The sequence below is a fragment of the Neltuma alba genome, unplaced genomic scaffold, assembly GCF_004799145.2.
Source record: "Neltuma alba isolate B1F8T4 unplaced genomic scaffold, ASM479914v2 tig00012238_pilon, whole genome shotgun sequence".
NCBI lineage: Eukaryota > Viridiplantae > Streptophyta > Magnoliopsida > Fabales > Fabaceae > Neltuma > Neltuma alba.
Genome location: NW_021636767.1, coordinates 75818 through 96588, shown reverse-complemented (window position 1 = coordinate 96588; position 20771 = coordinate 75818). Strand labels below are relative to the sequence as shown.

The window sequence follows — 20771 nt, the reverse complement described above, 5'->3', positions numbered from 1 at the left end:
GAAGAAATACTTTATTTCATTATAATAGTAATTGTTTATCTTCTTTTTTTTTTACCAGCATAATAGTAATTGTTTATCGTGTTAAATTAAAGAATGAGCTTTGATTTTGGGACATTTAATTAATTAATAATCCCTAAGATATTATAGCACCGCCTTAGAGAACAAGTTCAGGTCCAAAGTCCAAAGAGGCAAGAACGTAAGACCGACACTATAAAAATAACTGGAAAACTAGCTTTCTATAATTTATACTTTATACTATACGTACATATGTATGCATGTATTTATGTGTATATATTAAAGCCACCATAGATAAAAGTTATATAATTAAAGCCGCCATAAAACACATCTGCTTCAAACTTCAAAGTTACTGCCTTACCCCATAAGCATGAAACCTGCAAAGTGTAGATTGTCTTGAAAGAACACCATCATCAGAAAAAGTTGACCAAATGCTTTTAATATATAGTGTTCTCATAAGATATATATATCTTTTGTTTGATTATGTATTATTCTTCATATCTTAAATATAAGACCCTTTTTATAGTGTAAATTATATTATAAATTGAGTTATATATTTAGGACCGGAGGAGTAATATATACTAGTGCAGGATATGCATATTTCAGATGCAAAATTATTAATGCAAAGTGGGGAAGTGAGTCAAACAGGTTTTAGTTATTTTATTCAAAGTCGTTGAATATAAGAAGATGGATGATGTCGATTATTTGATTATTCTGTTCAGATTAATTTATTGGAATTTGTTCTTTTCTGATTGATTACTTCACTTGGATGGTTGGATGCCATTTACAACTATTGACTTCAAACCCTTTGGGCAGCAATGCGCAATGATAATATAATCACGAGAGAATTACAATCAAAATTTTAAAGAAGTGATTTAATTACCCTAAAATTTATTGACAACTAAAAAGTACGCAATGATAATAGTTTTATAATGACAACAGATTCACGTTAGTCACTTGTCATTGAGATTTCTTAACAATTAAATTTCTTAATAATTCTCACCATAATCATATCACTAAATACATTCATTTATATATATATATATGTGTGTATTTTCTGGAAATTTCTGACAAAGAGTATATGTTTTTCCCATGCTATGTGTGTATATTTGGATAGACAATACTCCTCTATTCTCTAACATAGAATTCAGGTAGAGAGTTTAATTTAATTTTAAATGCAAGATCTCCGTCACTTTATTTCTTGTATTTATCATTTCTTCCCAACCTAATTTTTATGCACTAATATAAGTAATCTAATATTTTATAAGCATATTTTAAGACAATCATATCATATTTGTTATAATTAACTACTCATATAGTTCTCAATATAAGACCTAATTAACTAATTTGAGTAGATTAAAGATGTTAGTTAAATTGGTTAATAGAATATTTTTTTTCCTAAAACAGCTTAAATACTTTTCTTAATTCCCTTCTTCCCTCTCTTGCTTGATTATTGGGAGAATATCAATAGGGTTAATTTATAAAAAAATTAATAAATATATAAAATAGGTCTTATATATAGAACTAACATCAACTTCTTAATTAGGTCTTACGTTAAGGATTAGAAGAGTAATTTGCTTGATTTATTAACCCACCGAAATTAGTTAATTAAATCCCATATTAAGGATAAGAGGGAGTATCTTCTAAGCTGTTTTTAAGAAATCTAATCGGTACTGTTGTTTTAACATTGAAAATCAGTTAAATCGTGTAAAAGAATATTGAAAGAATAAAAAATAAAATACGGGGTTTGAAACGAGCCATATTTACACGTTATTCCTTTGCATTTTATAATTAGCATCAATAATTGACAATTTTTTTTTTGACCAACAATAATTGACAATATTGATATTTTCCATTATTATAGATAAAATACGTTTGACTAAATTGAAAGGATATCTAATGGAAATTAATTAAGGGCACCTGCAATCAAACTTTTTTTTAAATATTTTATCTCAAAAAGAAAAGCATCTGAATGCAATATATATATATATATATATATATTAAAGCTGCACCTGGTGGGAAAAGAATAATAATGAAATTGGGATGCATGCCAAATATTGATCATTACGAGAATTTCAAACAAACTACTTGTTTGGTTTGATTTGATTTGAGGACAAACCCAAAGACTGATCAAACATTGACGCAAGCTAATCGCAAATGCCATTCCATTTTTTGGTCAAGTCTTATTGCCTATCGTCATCCCATACCACCGTGCCTCTATGCTTCTGCCCTTTTTATAACCATTTCTACTCGACCAAAATACACATTCTGTCTGTATGTTCGTTTTTAAATATAAAAACTAGTTTAGTAATTTAAGTAGATTAAAAAAGTTTTTTAAAATTAATGACTTACAGTAAATATACATTGTCTTTCCTATAATACTTTCATTAATCATATGTATTAGTTAAAACTATCATTTGATGAGATTTTTAACATGTGTAACTACTACAAGAAATACTTTAAAAAAAAGGATAAATATGAGAGACAACATAGGTTGAGGTCTTAATTTAAAATCAAATTAAAAGTTAAACCATCTCTTATATTAAGAATCGGAAGTAATATATGGTTACACACCCATGCAGTTATAAATTTATATACATATACTTACAATGTATGCATGTGTGTCTATATATATAAATTAACTCACGAGAATTGGGTCCAGTAAAAAAGTTAATTTCTCACGTGGTAAATTAATATTCAAATCTCTGTTAGGAGAAGTTCTTATACTTAGTGTTTCAAACAGATTTTTTTTTTTGGGTGCAACAAACAGAATTGATTTAGATAAGAACACCCATGCCTAGCGACGGGTTTAGGCTTCATCCAATGAGACGCCCAATGCTGAAGTGAGGTCGCCGCGAGGCTCAAAAATAAACCTCTGGCTATATTTTTGAAACTAACCCTAGCCTTGCAGACTTTAATTGGAGGTTAAAAAAAAAATTAAAAGAACCATTTTTCATTTATGAGCGCAGCAATACTCGAATGACGTTATAATATTATATATGAAATATAAAATAAATTAAAATTTTATATTTAATATCAAAATAAATTTGTGAACTAACCTTCACATTTAGAATGGAAGGAGTATATGTAATATAATGGACTCAACTTTGAAAATCTAAAGCATGCTATAAATTAAAGGAGGTAGTATCCCAATTCAATTTTGGTTTCTAGTCTTTAATTTTACGCCGTCACATGCTCTTTCCATTGCTGAATTCATTTGTCTTTCATTTAATGTTATTTTGATTTACTAACCTTTGACTATAGCTCAAGCATGCATACATGTTGAATTTGATTTGAATACTAAAAGTCAAATCTTCCTGTAGAAAATATTTCCCTCATTACGTAAAGCTCATGCCTAGCTGGTATGCTTGACTTGATAGTGAATATTTAAAAAGAAATGATATTTCCTATTGCCTAATATAAGCAACGGATCGGACAAGGCTAGGTAAACCACACATATTAATAAATGATTTAATGTTTGAAAAAAAAATGCTGGTTTTCTTATTTACCCCATTAAATATAGAACATGAAGTGGCTGGGTGATCAATATAAAGTGAAGATGAAAGATTAAACTGCCTGGTTGAATATAAAATGATCTTTTTATTAAAAAAAATAAATAAATATTCACGGAAACTTGTAATCTTGTTTATATCTGGTAACACGTTTCTCTCATTTCATTGCCTAAGGATATAATTTATAAGGCATAGGTAGACCCTATAATCTACATCTTTAGACTTTAGAAATACATAAAAGCAATAAGATTTTCTCCTGCGAAAAACTAAGGTGAATATAAAAGTATTTTTCCCTTGGTAATAAACTTCAATCTTATATCCTTTTTCATTAATTCTTTAAATCTCGAGGGTTAAGCCCATTTTACCCATAAAATTCCATAATAACTTGGATGAAACTGTGACCTTTTTTTTGCATGAAAATCATATAACATTTATTTATACAAACAATAATTTTGTTTGCCAACTATGCATATGAATTAGGCATATGAATTAGGCATGTACATATTTCACAATTCACAAGGAATAATTTCTCTGAATTAATCAGGCCACTAAAGTCCAGCAGCTAATTGGGGGCAACCGCATTTTAGTTTGGGCTTATGACCCAATAGTTTTCTCATAACAATTCAGGCCCAATATTACCAATACAAAAGGTTACTTTTCAGCGAATCACTGCAAAGATTTTTTTTTTTTTTTTGCGGATAAATCTATAATTCTCTGTTATGTACAGATATAAATATGAATCCATTTCAAGACACGCTGATCAGTGAACATGTCTGCAACAAATTCCCAAGCAACAAGAATGGCAATATCACCGTGGAAGCAGCTTCTGATGAACGCTCTGGAATCCAACAGTCACCTAAAGCATTCTACTTTCTTCCAGCTGGTATGTGCCCTTCGATTCTTTTCTGTTCGCATCAGCTGCATTTTGCTGAATTAATACATCGTTTTCTTTGTGCTTCAGGCAACGATTGGAACTAATGGAAGACCTTCGAATCGTACAGTTGTCTTCAGGTTCTGTTCAGTAAGTCACTCTTTATTTTGCTCGTTTGGAGTTATTGTGATATGTGAGCTATTTTGTGGCTTTCAGAGGATTCCAGGACAACACTGACAAGATCCAGATAAATACTGATGGACGCAGTCGCAAGGTTAATATGCGTCTTTTATTCTCAATCCATTTTAAAATCTATAAATTGGTAATCTTTCAATTTTTTTCTCAGAGCAGAGTCATCATTTTGCGGGCGCATTCTGTTTTAGCATCCTTCAAATTTAAAATTAGTGAATGTGCAAGTTATTAGGTGAAAGTATAAGCTCATTAGTGATTCGAAAATATTAGAAACATTGGCATGCAGCAAGCTTCTTTTATGGATTAACTCGTGCAGAGATTACTTTTTTGGGGGGCCTAACAATGTATGGAATTGGATTTCCTGTTTGCTTGGAATTTGTTTCTGTGATTGGACTTCTCTTAGATGATGCTAGTTTAATATCTGGTTAATCACTATTTACTCATATGACTGGTCGGTTTTTGTATCATAGTCGCTGCTGCCATGAGTATTTTGTTCTATGATTTGTATTTCATTGAAAATTCACTTGCTTGGATTTCTCTTATACAGATTGAAGAGCTCAAGCATTGTTCCTCTGGCGAGGTGATCTATATCTAAGGCACCTTTTTACTTATTTCCTTTACCTTCATGAAGAAGGAGAAAGAAAGGGTTCATATTGTAGTATGCTTAGGAGTGAAGGTGAGAAGAACGAAAATGGAGTGAAAATAAGGGATGCATTCTAAAAACATTAGTCATAAACATGCCATGTCAATTTTCATTCACTTGTCAATTCTATTTTCACTCCTGACAGAGTACACGGTTAGTCTAAATGTTGTTTTTCTTGTTCTAGATATGTTGGTATTTCACGGATTCCTGGGAGCAATTCAGGATAAATGGACAAATAGATGTCATTGATGGATTGAATCCTAGCCCTTTAAAACTTCAGGTTTGATGGGGATTTTTTGGTGATGCCTAAGTCATATTTTGTGTAATTTGTCCATCAAGTTATTTGTGACTCCTTTTCAAGCCACATAAATGGACGTTTTTCTTTATTCATACGTGCCTCATTAGAAGGAAGAGGAGATTTACGGAGAATCTCTTCCTTGAGAATGATTAATTATCAATTTTTATATTACTGTTGCAAATATTCACTGTGACGTTGTTATCTGATTCATATGAATATGTTGTGCCACAGTCATATCACATCACATATCTTTTTCATTTTTCTCCAAATTAGAGTACTATATGTGCTTCATATCTTTCTCTCAGTTTATTGATACCACATGCAGCAAAGAGAGAAGTCCTGGTTTGCTAGTTCACTGAGATCAAGGTTGCAGTATTTGGGGCCTAACCCAGGACTTCCTTGTTTAAGTGAAGAAACACAGCGAGAAATATCTTTAGATCCTTCTACTGGTCCAGTTGATGCTTTTTGTTTGCTGATTCTAGACCCAGATCAGGTTGTGACTTGTGATATCTATTAGAGTCTGGCTTCATTCATGGCTTTCCCCCAGACATATTAGTCACTCTGGCTTCCATAATTTACAGGTTGATTATTTGAATTTGAAGAGTAACTTGAGGCTGACATATAAATCAAGTGTCAGTGCCACTGCAGAGAAAAGCTGGAGTGTGGAGAGGGTCAATCCATAACATCTTCTCTTTGATACAAGTTCTAATGGGAAGTTGCATGATCTAAAAGTATAGGAGAGAGGTCACCAGGAATCTGCCCATCTGATTCCCATGGCATTGTAGTACCATGTGTACTAGATCAGGATTATTAATTTAAGCTCGTTAAGTTTATGAAGTCTGAATGATTGAAATTTGTATTTATCTGTTGAATACAAAAGCTATTAATATAAGATTCAAATTAGTCCCATTACTACATTTTTTTTTTTAGCAAATGATTATCTTGTTGTGATTTATAATATGGTGAAAACTAAGATAGGAATTTGCGGGAAAATCCTACTAGGGGGACTTTTTCCTCTTCCCACTTAAAATATGGAGCAGAGCATCAATAAGAAGCTCTGATCAGAAAGTCAATTAATATGTAACTTCTGGCTTGCAATACGAGGTCGTCTGGCTTCTTGGGGAAGAAATACGTCCTTTTTTTTTTTTTTAAATAAATTTATGATTCTATTGAAAAATAATTATTAATGGATTTGGTTGGTTGTACAATTTTTCTCCTTTGAAACAATGGATTCTTCTGAACATAGTGACTGTCTTGAAAGAGTTTCATTGTACACTTGAAGTGGACATCTCATTTTGAAAAAATTCAGCCGATTCTGAAGAAATTCTATCGCATAATAGTTAACTTGATCTTGCTTATGGGACCTGGTTCCTAAGAACTGACTGACCTTTCTTGCACTAGTATATGATAGATCTAGCTGCCCAAAGACATCTTATGCTTCATTATGCCGGTTATTGTACTTTAAATCCTTGATCTACATTTTGTCATGTAAAATGTTGCAACTGATTCATGTGACCATGGATGTTTAATGGAGAATATGTTGAGAACGGACGCATGCAAAACCGTTAGAGCTAGTATGAACGTCTGCATTGACTTCATTAAGATCTACTTCCTATTTTGATGATTTTTCCATAATTTCTTTTTCTTCACACTATCCACATAGAAAAAAAATCTCAAATGCTGATTTTCTTTGAAAGGCTACTAAATAATGTTTAACCATGGATACTCTCTTTCAACTCATGATCTTATTGCACAGAAAGTATCAGGTCATTGACGATGCTACAAATATGCAATAGAAAGGCTAACAACAAATACCTTAGCTCTCGACTAAGTTCAATGTGCTTTTTGTGAGAACTAGAATAACTATGTATCACTTTGGTCTCCAATATTGGATGCCAATTTTGCAAGTTGTCCTTAGTTTATTTCTAAATTCTGATGTACGAGTCATATATAACTTATTCAAACCAATGGAAAAGAGCACCCTTGATCAGTTCATTTTGCTTCTTTACATCTGTTAACTCATGCTCCTTAAAGAAAGGGACTGGCCCACAGATTTCGCACTTGGAGGCTAGAGCTAAAGAATCCTCAAGATAAAGAAAGGCCACAACAGTAGTCAGTACTATTGTTAGGATCCTCTGGTAGTCTCAACATTGTGGCATGTCTGTGGGAGGGTGTGGTAAGGATTCCTGCTCTCCTTTTCCGTTCTTCACAATAAACACCATTCCTAGTCCCCATGACTGGTGTATGTCAATGTGACAGTGCATATACCATACCCCTGCAGAAAAAATAGGACGAAAATGTTAAACCAAGTAGCTAAAAAGTCAAATAAAATAGTCGTTTTATATTTCTATACCTGGATTGTCAGCAACAAATCGAATTGCTGCCCATCCACCCACTGGAACTCCAACCGTGCTCATGCAAGGGGGATCTACTAAGTTGAGTTGTGCGGTTTGCGGGTTATAGTTCCCTGTGCCATAACCTATGACATAAAAGCTGTGACCATGAAAATGCATTGGGTGGTTTTCAATGTTTACTGTTCCAGTGTCCTGCAGAATAAGTTGCACCTTACTGCCATATTCAAGGACCTTTGTTCTGGTCCCGTTCAATGACTGCGTGTCATATGGAATGTTATTAGGTGCCCCATGTACAAAGTCATAGCGTTTTGAGGGTGCATCAGGAAAATCTTCAGTATATGATCCATTTATCTTTCTATAATAGGCTTCCAGAATTGACAACTTGGGCTGATTGAAACTTATATTGTTCATTGAAGCAGCCATGACCCCGTTGTTAATGGCTTGGCAGCTTTGTTTTGGTGTCTTTGAATGACACATTTGGACGTTCAATCCAATGGTGATGAATAAGTTTTCATCAATCTCCTTGAAAACATTGACTTGATTAAGGCTCCTTAGTCCATCCATGACTGTCTTGACAGGCAGACTATCGTCAAGTTTAGGTAGTTTAGCTGGTAAATATAAACTATGAGCTGCTGCACCAACATAGTGGAAGTAAGCAATGGCTGAAATATTTTGATAATTAACAATCCTTCCAGACTTGTAAGGTGCCACAGCAATGGAATATTTGCCTACTGGTTGATCAGCTGTGACTAGGGCAATCATTGTCTGGCCTGGTCCCACCATTACTATATCTGTTGCGAATGGCTTGGTGTACTCAGCATCAGCTTCCACGATTGTTAATTTGTGGTTAGCAATGGCAAAGAAGTTCTCCGTGTTTAAACCCGCATTAATAATTCTTAACATATAGGTCCTCCCAGGAATCACATCGATTTTATGGACATCTGAAATGTTGGGGAAAAAAAGAACCTATGAGAACGACGAGGACAACAACAACCAAAAAAAAAAAAAAGAGGAAAAGGGAAGAGATAAATTTTGAAGTGCAAGCAGTTATAAGTTATGATAGACTATATTCGAAGAGCAGTAATTTATGGTCAGGTGCATTTATGTTAGGTTAAAGTTGTGAATTAGTTTGTTTTCTAGAGACTATTATTAAAGCTAATTGTGAGATAATTTAAAGAAGTCTAGATAACAATATATCATCTTCTTCGTCACAGTCAGGTGGTAGTATTTTTTGCTATCTAATGTACCATTAATGGAGCAATTGTAGTTGGGGCCTGGATGACCGTTAATGGTATATGCATCTGGTCTAGGAGGAGGTCCTCCACTTGCTAAAGTGGCTTGCTCAATCTGTACAAGATCCTTTAGCCAATATTCCCCTGCCATTATTCCAACCAAGTCAAAAGAACAGCATTATAGTCATAAAACACACCTAACTAAATACTCTAAATTCAAAAGCATATGAAGGAGATGGCATCTCTGTGAAAACTTAGGTTCAATTCTTTCCAGGAGCAGTTTAGAAATATAATCCTAAACGCTCCAAGTTGATGTTGGGGAAATACTCTTTGAAAAATTGCCAGATGAGAGATTTAGTCCCAAAATGCCCGAGGATATCTCTAGCTGTGACAAAAATGAAAAAAGCTGGAAGAACATCTTTTAGGTTACCTAGTGTGATTATATGCTCTTGATAGGGAATCTTGAACGGGTAAGATGACCCGGCCTTTGGGTAAACAATCATGGCACCATAAACGGTTCCTCGGAGCCAAGAAACATGAGCATGCCAGAAGAAGGTACCCTTCTGCTTCACCACTGTAAAATTGTACGTGAAAGATTGACCTGCTTGAATTGGACATTGTGTAATATATGAAGGTCCATCGTACCAGCACGAAAGCCTCTGCCGAACACCATGCCTAAGATTTCAAAATTCCAATCTGTTGTTCATCACTCTTTCTAATGTTTAATTTTATGCATGAGGTTTGACGTGGGATTACCAGTGTATTGTTACATTGAAAGGTGTCCGATTGGTAACTTTCACGATGATTCTATCATCTTCTTGAGCATAAATCACAGGTCCTGGAAACATGCCATTGACTGTCACAATGTCCTTCGAGCTGCAGAGTTTGGTAACTTTCTTGGTTTGTACCTGTAGACATTACCATCTCCATTAGCAAAATAGAGATGAATTACAATGAAATCCAATGGATGTTGGATATGATGGTATAAAGCATGCTTAAAGAGTAAGAAATTAGACCTTAAAATCATAGAACCTGGTTGGCCCTCCCACAGCCCTTCCATCTGCCATAAGTTTCACATTGTAGAGAGTAGACATTACGCTTAGCCCCAGAAGAAACAAGGTGACCAGCTTGGCCATTTTTGGTTGTTAGTGTTGGAGGCTTGAGGTAGAAGGGATGCCCTTAAAAAGAGCTGGTGGTCTCTCTGTGGGTTGATTTATTTTATGGAAGGAAAATAGAAGGGATTATGTGGTTTCTCTTCTATTTGTCAGCTTTCATGATTCCTCTAGCGTGGATTGGTGATTATAAGGTGTTGGGAAAGTGATTATTCAACACGACCCCATTGGTGGGCAAGATTTCAGCGTAACTTTCTCTGTTTTATTATCTTTTTTTTTTCCTCTCAACCTCTCCTGTCAACATCTTCTGTTGCAAATTATGTCATTTGACTCATAATATAGAGGGCACACACGCTCATAAACATGTTTTATATCTGAAACCCACCGCAATCTGCTGCTCTCTTTCTGCTGTAATTATTTTGTATCATTATGATTTTTCTTCTTCTTCTTCTTTTTTTTTTTTTTTTTTGCTTTATGATAACACTGGTCTAAGTTGGACTCGTACAAAGCACTTCGTAGAACTCAAATTGCAAAGCTGCATTCTTCTTTCAGATTTAACTGGTAGTGTTGCTGTAAAGTGCTTGGAGTTCTCCTTGCAGAGCAACCATATTTTGATTGTGCCTTTTTGTGGCCGTACCTTTTTTTCTGGTTCGGTGTTGATTTCTCAAGAGGAGAGGAGATTATATTAAGCACTAAAAAGACAAAGATTTAGACAGCTCAGAAGGTTGATTCGTGCCTTTGCATTTGAGGTAAAAGGTGAGACCAAGGTAGGTCTCCTTTGTTCTGCTTTTGTTAGGCATTGTCTTCTCCTCACTCATAAGCAAAGTTGTTGCACGCCTTGACATCCCAAGGCCACTATTGCTGGTGAATTTTACAGCACTCACTCCCTCAAGAAGCGTTGAGATTGATTTCTGTGTCGTTCAAATAACTTCATTTATGCTTTAATTTTTAATTTATCCCCACTGTAATTAGGAAACTAATATCATTTCCTGATCCTGAGAAGTATTTTTGATCAAAACATTTCAAACTAGAAATTAAAGAAGCAAAAACATTGTGTGATGGGACAGAGACCATCCATAGAAGAGATCTTGTGATTTTGAAATTATATATGTCAAACTCATTCGTTTAGTTTGGAGCCTTTGATAAATGGGAGAGTAATTGTTTATATCGAAACTTGAAACATTAAGGACTGATTTGATTAGGGACCTAACTTAACCTAATCTAGCCCCTATGCTCCAATAATTTGCTTAATCACGTGAGTGAAAAGCTAATGATTGACAGTTGTTTTACTAGTCCAAACAAAACATTTAAGTGGGCCAATTAATCATGATTAAATATCTACAACAACCGCAACTTTTATGAAAAGAAGTTATGCTTATTTGTAATTAACTTCTATATATAAGTTAAAATTGCCTTCTTTTGACATCCGAGGAATTCTTACTTTATCTTCATATATGTAGCTCTTGGTACTTAAGATCAAAAGTATCTTGTAATGGAGATAGATGTGTATTAGTGTAGGTGTTTGACTACTTTTAATAAGTAAAGTTTGGTAAACTTGTTGTGTTTATGTATACAAGTGTACTTGAAACTAATAATTGCTGGGACTTACCCTAAAGAGTAATTGAGAATTTATCCAGCTATTTGGTGGGTACAAAGGTGGAAGCAAGAAGATGATTGTGTCTGATGCATGCCATGCATGTGTGTGTGTGTGGGGGGGGGTATATATATATATATATGTAGAGAGAGAGAGAGAGAGAGAGAGAGAGACAGAGGGGGCTTCAGAAACACGCTGCTGGTGAGCGTGTGATGTTTGTCAGTGCTTATTAGTCTCTTCGTGCACAGAATGGGAATGGATTCCCATGCCAAAACCCTCCCCAATCAAAAAGATAATCCAACACTTAATACTCTTAATTCAAAATTTATCAGACATTCAAAATAGTTTTTTTAAAAAAATAAAAATTATGCAAATTAGGATATTGGGTGAGAAGAAATTAAAAGGATGCTCGTGATATGGAACACTCATCATGGTTTTCATTTTTTTAAAAAAGAAAAAGAGAAAAGCTCCTGGGTTTTAATTACTTATATATGCATATATTTTACAATTGTTTTCAGATTTTGAATCAGTGATTTACCTTTGCTTCATGGCTACTCTTCAACGCTGTGGACACCTGCAGAGCTGAAATAACATGTTATTTTATCATAAACCTGCAGACATAATAATGCTCCAATACAAACGCACAACAAATGATTCAACAGACATAATAATAGTATTTCTTTTTGGGTAATCCCTTAACTATTAAGCCTAAATGTTTTCCCCTATTCTAAAGACATTGATGGGTATATGTGAGTTACTTTTTCTAAGAAAATCATGTTTTAGTTTTGTCTTTGTTATGCAATGAATTTATTATTTCCAGAAACTGACTCATACACTGTAGTTTTAACTTTTAAGATTAAAGCTAAAGTTAAATAAATTTAAATTTTCATAAAACCAATATTTTGATATATTTTGACATTTTACGTGGTGAATAGAATAGGCACAAATTTTTACCTGACTATTTATATATGTTGATTCATTTAAGAAAGGCTAAAGTATACATTTAGTTCTTTAACTTTTTATAAAATTTCAATTTGGTCTCTTAACTTTAAAAAGTATATTTTTAGTCCTTTAACCCTAAATTTTTTTTTTAAAAAATGATGATATTAAAATCTTAAATGTTGAGAAAACATTCTCAAATACTAACATATTAAGTTTAATTTTTAAAAAATTCATGATTGTTACAAAAAACCATTATTGAGGCCTAATGATTTTAGGATTAAAGGACTAAATGTATACTTCTTAAAGTTAAGAGACCAAATTAAAACCTTATACAAAATTAAAGGATCAAATGTATATTTTAGCTTTTAAGAAATTGAATTATACTTGCTCCTGGGCCATGAGCAACCTTATTATCAAATATCAATACAAAAATTGCATAGGTATGATTATACCTATGCAAATGCACTAATTCTTTGGTCGACCTCTCACGTGTCCAAGATCTATCAAATCTTATTAAATTCTTAATGCATTATTAATTGTTAGGATTGTTAAGTCCACATTATGCCTTCTATAATGATGTGGGATTCTTAAGCCACATTATGACCCATCTGTGCCAGCAACGCTCCATTTCCTCCAACCCTCTTCAATTTGGTTTGACTAATTTCGATGAGATGATTGGGATTGGTTTAACTTATTTTAAATAATTTTATACTGTATGAGGTAAACATATGAACTATATTTCATCTCGTAAAATGTTAAAATGATTTTTCAAAATGATGCCAAACACCCACTTACCATTCAAAGGGAAAGAAAAAAGGACTTAACTGTTAATGTTTTTTGTTATTTTGAAATAAGAACACCAATATAGATTTGTACTTCTTTTTCCCACTATTTTAAATCTAATCAAACTAATACCGAGGATGATGTGCATTCGTACGTTGTTCTTTTTTTTTTTTTTAAACAGGTGTATTCATTTTTCATATCACATCAAATACAGTCATTCCCTTCTATTTTATTATCTTTTCAACTTTATCCCTGATGATTTTGCAGGACAATCTCCAAATCACCAACAGGAGAGAATTAGGAACAAATTTCAGTCATGCTTTTTAAATAGGTTCGGAATTGCCCGAATGCCTTTTCTTTTTCCTTCCCCCTTTTCCCCTTTAGCTGACCGAATGACCTAGAACATGGACGTCACAATTGGGCAACATATTATTCGAACAGTGATATTAATGTCAAAGAATTTTCTTTCTATTTTTCCGAGTTTTCAAGGAACTCTTGCTTCAACTATCAAAGAATACCTTGTTACGCAGTAAAAGAATTCTTGCATCAACAATCAAAGAATAACACGTTTAGCAGCAACTTGCCGCATTAAGACGAGATAAATATTAATTTAAGAAAAAAAGAGTTATGAACCAATGTTAATTCAACAATAATCACTGATCAGCCATGGACAGTGAACATGCAATTTCACAGCACTCTTTGCAGGCTTCAATCTTGAAGCTATCCCTGTATGAACGGTTCTCACTGATTATAAGAATTTATCACGACAGCGAAGAAAATGTCAGGAAAGAAAAATTCCATGAAACTTCCAGTCAACCTTTTTTTTCCAGTATTGCCATTTCACATCCACTGCTAGGCATGTCTTCTGTTTAATAATTGCACAAGAAATAGAATAGGAATGAGGGGCCCCTTGACCCACCCACAAAATGGATTTCAAAGCATTACTTCCAGGCTTAAATTTGAAATCAACTTCCAACCATGATACATGTGTCAATCTCACAAATAAAGCACCCCGTTCTCAATCAAATCCTAAGGCAATTGTAGGAAATCAAATTACGCACAGCCATTTTTCAACGAGATAATTTATATTCAGAACAAAGGATTAGATAGATGAACTGTTTAGTTATCAGAATATGAGATCTCATACATTCACCATAGTAGCACCGGTGCTTCCACGATTCCCTTGAAATTTCAAGAATGAAAAAAAAAAAAAAAAAAACAAACAAACTGACAGTGTACTCAGAGTAGAAAAAAGTTATCAATCACCACAAATTTTTGAATGCAGCAACAACGAGCAAATGTAATAAGTGAAGTAAGGTCTAAAACCTCCATCCATGATTACTGAGATTACTCTTATTTAAAAGACTCCAAATCTCGTATCACTTCCTCTCGAAGGAACAAAAGGATCTTTGGTATGAGATTATTGTTCAAAACACGCCGATCATACGAGCCATAAATTGGTTGGTGAGAGAGAGAATTGCCGAAATTAGGGATAAACTCTTCCCACTAATTTGTTAAAAACAAAGTCATTCACATTGGAGGGGCGGCATATACAATATTAACATCACACCTCCGCAAACAGGAAAGAAAGGGGGAAAAGTAAAAACCCATAAGCGAAATCGGACATTATATACAAATGAGAAAATTATTAGATTAGTGAATTGTGAAAACAGAAAAACTGACAGAGCTACTCATGAGAATAGCCATCACGCACGAAGCTGGCCGGAATCAGTGGGTTTAGAGTCGGATTCAGAGGCGACCTGAGAAATGGGGTTGGTAATCATGAGAGGGCGTTCGGAAGCGTCGTCATCGTCGTCGTTATCGATGGTGCTGAGGTTGATACAAGAGCATCGTTCCAAGGAAGAGAAGAAGGCGGAGGCCATGTTGGTGCCGAGCCAATTGGCGGCACGATCCAGCTTCTCACAGGATATGAAGCCACAATTGTCAGCCATTTAAAAGATGGCAAGATTTCGGAATTCAGTATGAGCTCGGAAAAGAGAAAATGGAAGCGATTGGGTTTGACAGGTTGGTGAAGAAGAGAGAGAAAATGGAAGGGAAGGGATATGCTGAAACTTTGAAACTGAGAAACTGGGAGGAAATTTCCGTTTCACTCCTCAGTTGAGACAAAACTTACTCTGAAAATATCGTTAATTAAGCTGATAATTAATTTTAACAATTAAAGTTAATATACAGACCACAAATAAAGGAAAAAGAAAAAGGGCTGGATACTTGGGTCCTGGAGTTCCTGTAACCTTGGAATGGCTTTTTGGGCCAACGTATGATTGTGGATTTTTACCATAGTGTCCCGTGGTCGAGTTCTGTATAATGTAATAATCCAATTAGGCGGTCCAGAATGCACAGAACATTGGAATTTTGGGTTATACCCAGAACAAAATACAAATAAATTTACAGTATTTTTTTTTCCTACTCAAGTTCATTAGAGTTCTGCGGTAAAAATAATTGGGGGTTGTCATGTCACTAAAATAATTTAAATAGACTCACTTCGAGTTTATATAATCTTAATTAATCAGAGTTTATATAATCTTAATCAATCCTCTAATTAGTTCATGTTTCAATTTGTGTTACATTCTTGCAACCTTTGACCTTCTTCTACTAGTAGAGCTGGTAAAACGGACCAACCCGCGGGTTGCGGGTTGGCCCGTGGCGGGTTATCCGGTGCGGGCTCAAAAGGCCCGTTTTCTGGCGGGTTGGCATTTTGCCAACCCTAACCCGCCAAGGTGGGTTGGCGGGCCAACCCACCAACCCGCCAAAATTTTTATTTTTATTTTTTTTGTTTTTTTTTAAATTTTCTTATTTTTTTAAATGTTAGCAATTATATATAATACAAAATAAAAATACTAAAAATGATATAAAATATTAGAAACATCCAAATAAAAATTACAACACAATAAAATACAAATAGTATATGATTGTCTAATTTTCCAATATGATAATACACAAATTCACACATTTTTTTTCAATGAAACCAATGAGCAATATTGAATAACCTTATTTATCTAATTATTTCTAATGACAATAAAGTTTGAAGTAAAAATTTGCTTTACTTTTGTCTTTGTTATCTATTTTTTTTTAAAAAAAAAAAATAGGTGGGTTAACCCGCGGGTTGGCGGGCCAACCCGTCGCGGGTTAGGGTTATGGCGGTGCGGGCTCATATTTTTCAGGTGGTGGCGGGTTGGCCAAAGGCCAACCCTAACCCGCCTCTTTTGGCGGGTCCGACCCGCGGGTCCAACCCATATTACCGGCTCTATCTACTAGCACCTTTGCATTTGATTTAAGATCCACCAATTCGGCCTCTCCTTTCAAATGTGACAGCCAAAAAAGTTCCTTCTTCCTTTTGAATTACACTAAATGCTACTCCTCCAATCTTTAATATAAGGCCTATTTAACTAATTTAATTAGATTAAGAAAGTTAGGTAAATTAGTTAATTATAAGAAATATGACATGTTTCTTCTAAAACACCATAATCATCTTTCTTAATATCCTTCCTCCTCTTTTTACTTGATTATGCTTGAGGAAGTATCAATAAAGATAATTTAAGAAAAAGTGATAAATATGATAAATAAGTCTTATATTTAGAACCAAACAACTTGACAATTAAGTCTTATATTAAAACCAGAGGAGTATATTCATTCCTTATTATAGAAGCAGTTAAAGATTGGATATAATCTTAAATATAAGATCTCATTTTATTTTATTTCTCAAATTTATAATGTTTTTTCTAAAACATTGACCCCTGTTGATAGCAAGAGGCATCACCAAGATATAGTTTTAATACATATGATTAAAGAGGATAGTTTAAGAAACCAATACATATTTGTTATAAATTAACTAACTTAACTAATTTTTTTTAATCTCTTCAAATTAATTATATAGCTTTTATATTAAAAACAGGAGGCACTATATTAACAGTACGAAGTTTACAAGTGAAATTGAACCGATAAATCCTCTGCATCCATTTTAGTATTTGATATTTTCCCCACCAAGAGTTTTAATGCCACGCACCAACTATCACTCACATGCTACCACCTATCAAATTAAAATGTGATCTAGTTTTATCACCTCCACCACCTCATCATCATTGTCCCATGGAATTAAATGCCTTCTTCATCAACTTCTTCTCTATTCTCATTCTCATCAAAATTGCCTTAGTGGCCTCTCCATTATCTTCATCTTTATCCTCCGTCGTTTGTTGCAGCCCCTGTGTATATCTGTCTCCATTATCCTCTGACTCTCATTATTTGCCAGCCCTTATATCTATCTAATGCCTGCCGCAACTTCAACTCATACCTAACTATTTAAATTTATCACAAGCCGACCCAAAACTGTTGTTAATTACAATATTAACACACAACTGAAATCGCTGGCTTGAAGGAAGGGAGGAGCAAGTCTCTGCGATCTGATGGTAACTTAGTGGATGAGGGACCCTCTTCAGTGATTTGTTTCATCATGATGTTGATGACTTCCTCCCAAAGAAAATTTGGCTTCTTTTTCATAAGCATACATTTCTCATCATACTAAATTATTATGTGTTCCTAATCGATCCAAGCCCTCATGAAAGCTCCCTTCCACTTTAAGTCACACATTTTTTTTTTTGGGGCCCGCTTAAGTTATAGTTATTTATGTCCCCATCAATATCACTCATTAATATTCACTCGATATATCAATATTTAAATCTAGGTTGAATCATTTATATCTATAATTTTTAATTTTTGGTTTTTAGTTGATAAATTTATTTTTTAAAAAAAGTGGCCATTAATTTTTTAACTTAAATTTTACATTTATTAAAATTTAAAAATACTTAAAATATAAAAAATAAAAAATAAAAAAACATTGAATCCTTTATCTTTTGACAAGCCAAAAAAAAAAAAAAATCCCTTATCATATTTCCCTTCCAATTGAATACAGTATCATTAAAATATTTCCCTTCTCCACGCCGTTCAACCAAACAAGCTGTAAGAATTTTTGTTGTTAAAAATGGCATGTAAAGATGATAAATTTTTACCTACACTTTCTCTGTTACACGATTTTCATGCGATAAAATAAAATAAAATAAATTACAAAAGTTAAGTTTACACACATATCATCTTATTTATATAAATCCAATGAAATAAATCTCATTTTATTACGTAACATCATCGTAGAAATAGAATAAGAAAATTATTGCATTAAGTTTTCCAAGTATACTAAGGAATCATCAATACGGATTTATGATTCGTGACAAACAAACCGAACATTCTACCCTACACCGTTACACGGATCACAGGCTCCATCATACGGCAAGTATATATACTCCTTCGAGTTCAAAATACCTCCAAAAAAAGCTAAAAAATTATTTAAAATATTTATATTTTTTTCTAAATCAATTTGCTTAACTTATAAATCATACAAAATATGTTATAATCAATTTTTTAACTTTTTAAATCTCTTTGACGCAGTATGGAAAGAAAAAAAACATCCCGATAAGTAGAGATATGATGAGAAGAATTGATATAAGAAAAATATATATATTAAAATCAAATTAAAACTTAAAATAAATTTTATGTTTAAACCAAGACACGAGAGGGTACGATTGAGGTATTTATTGGCCTAAGGAACTTGGCACCTCATCCAATAATCCTTAGGCTCTCCACGGCTCCACCATAGAGATAATGGCTGACTAAGCAAGTCTTCTTGCAAAGGAGCGTCAGAACAGGAGCAAAGAAGAACAAGAAGAAAGAAAGAAGGAAATTTTGGTTAAAAGGATCAAAAGACAAAAATATTTGAGTAAAAGGACCAATTCTTAAATTGAACATTTTAGAGATCGTGGTTGTTATGGGAAATCATGTTTCAATGTCAAAAGACTGAATTACCCTTTTAATAAAAATATGAACACGAGACTGTGTCTAAATTTAGGAAAAATTTCAGAAGAATATGAGACATTTATTCAGATATTTGCCTCAAGGGATGGAGGATTCGGAAAATGTGTTAATGTTATTCGGAAAAAGGTTGTTCTATACATCGTTTTTTAAAATATGATAACAAAGTGTTCATAAAAAGTGTCTTTTCCCCAAATTCCTTTTCAGATAAACGTGTAATTTTATTCAGAAAAAGTTGTTTATTGCATAATTGTTTTTCAGATGGGAAAAGGACATTTTTCAGGATAAATAAAGTTGACTCAAGGTCCTCACGAAGACGACAAGCTTTTTTCAGGAAAAGGTGACAGTTTTATTTGAATATTGGCTACCATAACCCTCAATCATTTTTTCTATTAATTGCAGATTATTAGAAACAAGGAAGACAACTGAAGCTAATTTCAGAAAAAATTTCTTCCTTCATTTTCCAATGATATGTTGAAGAGTTTTGATGAAGATGAACAAAGACTCATGAAGATAATTGAAGCTACTTACAAAATTTTTTCTTGAAGAGGTGTTGAAGCCTTCTGAAGATTAATGAAAACTTTCAAAGAAATGTGAAGGGTAACTAAATCTGAAGTCTGTCTTCCTCTTTTTATTGAATGGTCTCGAAAAGACTCCGGTCCCTAATGTAGAATCTAATTAGAAAGTTAATGTTGGTCCTATATATAGGAGAGGAAGGGAGAAAATTAAGAAAGATATTTAGGATATTTAAAAAAATAGTATATTAACTAATTTAACTAATATTCTTAATCTACTTAAATTAATTAATGAAGTGCAAGGATCATGCTTAAAACTTACAAGATTACTGAAAAAAAGACTCTTGAACATTTTAGAATTTTTTAAACGAAAATGAAAGACTTCTGAAAATTCAAAAATATTTAACTGAAGATACAATTTTCTGAATTATGCTGAGAAAATTTTCCCCATAACTTAACACAATCTTCAATCTTCAACCCTTTTTTTTCACTTCTTTTCCTTGACTTTTTGAATATTTTACTTATTATTTGAATAATTTATCAAGTATCCAAATATTTTAGCAAAACTTTCCTGAAAACTTAATGCCATGTTCTGAAAAATTATGCCATGTAAGGCAAATATCCAATTTCTCGTACTTTGTAAATTTTCTTTAAAGGAGGCACAGTTGTCTTGGATTCACATTTGTTCTAAGTTTTCTTAAAGGAGTAATTTAGTCTTTTCATTTTTTTTTGGCCAACATAATTTAGTATTTTCGTGTTTAAATATAATTTCTCCCAAGACCATCATCTCCTAAAATATTTAATTCAAACACTGATCCTTTTATCTAAGCA

The 20771-nt window shown here is 33.3% G+C and overlaps 2 protein-coding genes across 3 annotated transcripts; one reads left to right on the top strand and one right to left on the bottom strand.

Annotated features, from left to right (window-relative positions):
• Positions 1–4265: 4265 nt before the first annotated feature.
• On the top strand, positions 4266–6459 carry LOC114725272 (pyridoxine/pyridoxamine 5'-phosphate oxidase 2). 2 transcript variants are annotated; one of them, XM_028911759.1, is made up of 7 exons: positions 4266–4410; positions 4489–4538; positions 4615–4672; positions 5138–5170; positions 5418–5513; positions 5857–6024; positions 6113–6459. In XM_028911759.1, exons 1-7 carry the CDS (start codon positions 4297–4299, stop codon positions 6212–6214), a joined length of 621 nt encoding a protein of 206 aa, XP_028767592.1. In that variant the 5' UTR covers positions 4266–4296; the 3' UTR covers positions 6215–6459. The 2 variants fall into 2 exon arrangements, with proteins under 2 accessions (XP_028767592.1, XP_028767593.1); XM_028911760.1 differs by lacking the exon at positions 5418–5513.
• Positions 6460–7254: 795 nt separating this feature from the next.
• Positions 7255–10253, bottom strand: LOC114725273 (laccase-6). The gene is made up of 6 exons (XM_028911761.1): positions 10134–10253; positions 9874–10025; positions 9548–9792; positions 9133–9261; positions 7885–8826; positions 7255–7806 (listed from the first exon to the last, which is right to left on the bottom strand). The coding sequence occupies exons 1-6, from the start codon at positions 10251–10253 to the stop codon at positions 7676–7678; spliced, it is 1719 nt and encodes a 572-aa protein (XP_028767594.1). The 3' UTR covers positions 7255–7675.
• Between the last annotated feature and the right edge of the window lie 10518 nt (positions 10254–20771).

Excerpts from the sequence above, each read along its gene's own strand:
- LOC114725273 (XM_028911761.1), bottom strand. The coding sequence starts at position 10,253 with ATGGCCAAGCTGGTCACCTTGTTTCTTCTGGGGCTAAGCGTAATGTCT. Across the intron at positions 10,026-10,133 it reads CCAGGTTCTATGATTTTAAG|GTACAAACCAAGAAAGTTAC; the intron begins GTCTAATTTCTT and ends TAATGTCTACAG. Across the intron at positions 8,827-9,132 it reads CTACAATTGCTCCATTAATG|ATGTCCATAAAATCGATGTG; the intron begins GTACATTAGATA and ends CCAACATTTCAG.
- LOC114725272 (XM_028911759.1), top strand. The coding sequence starts at position 4,297 with ATGTCTGCAACAAATTCCCAAGCAACAAGAATGGCAATATCACCGTGG. Across the intron at positions 4,539-4,614 it reads AATCGTACAGTTGTCTTCAG|AGGATTCCAGGACAACACTG; the intron begins GTTCTGTTCAGT and ends TGTGGCTTTCAG. Across the intron at positions 5,171-5,417 it reads AGCATTGTTCCTCTGGCGAG|ATATGTTGGTATTTCACGGA; the intron begins GTGATCTATATC and ends TTCTTGTTCTAG.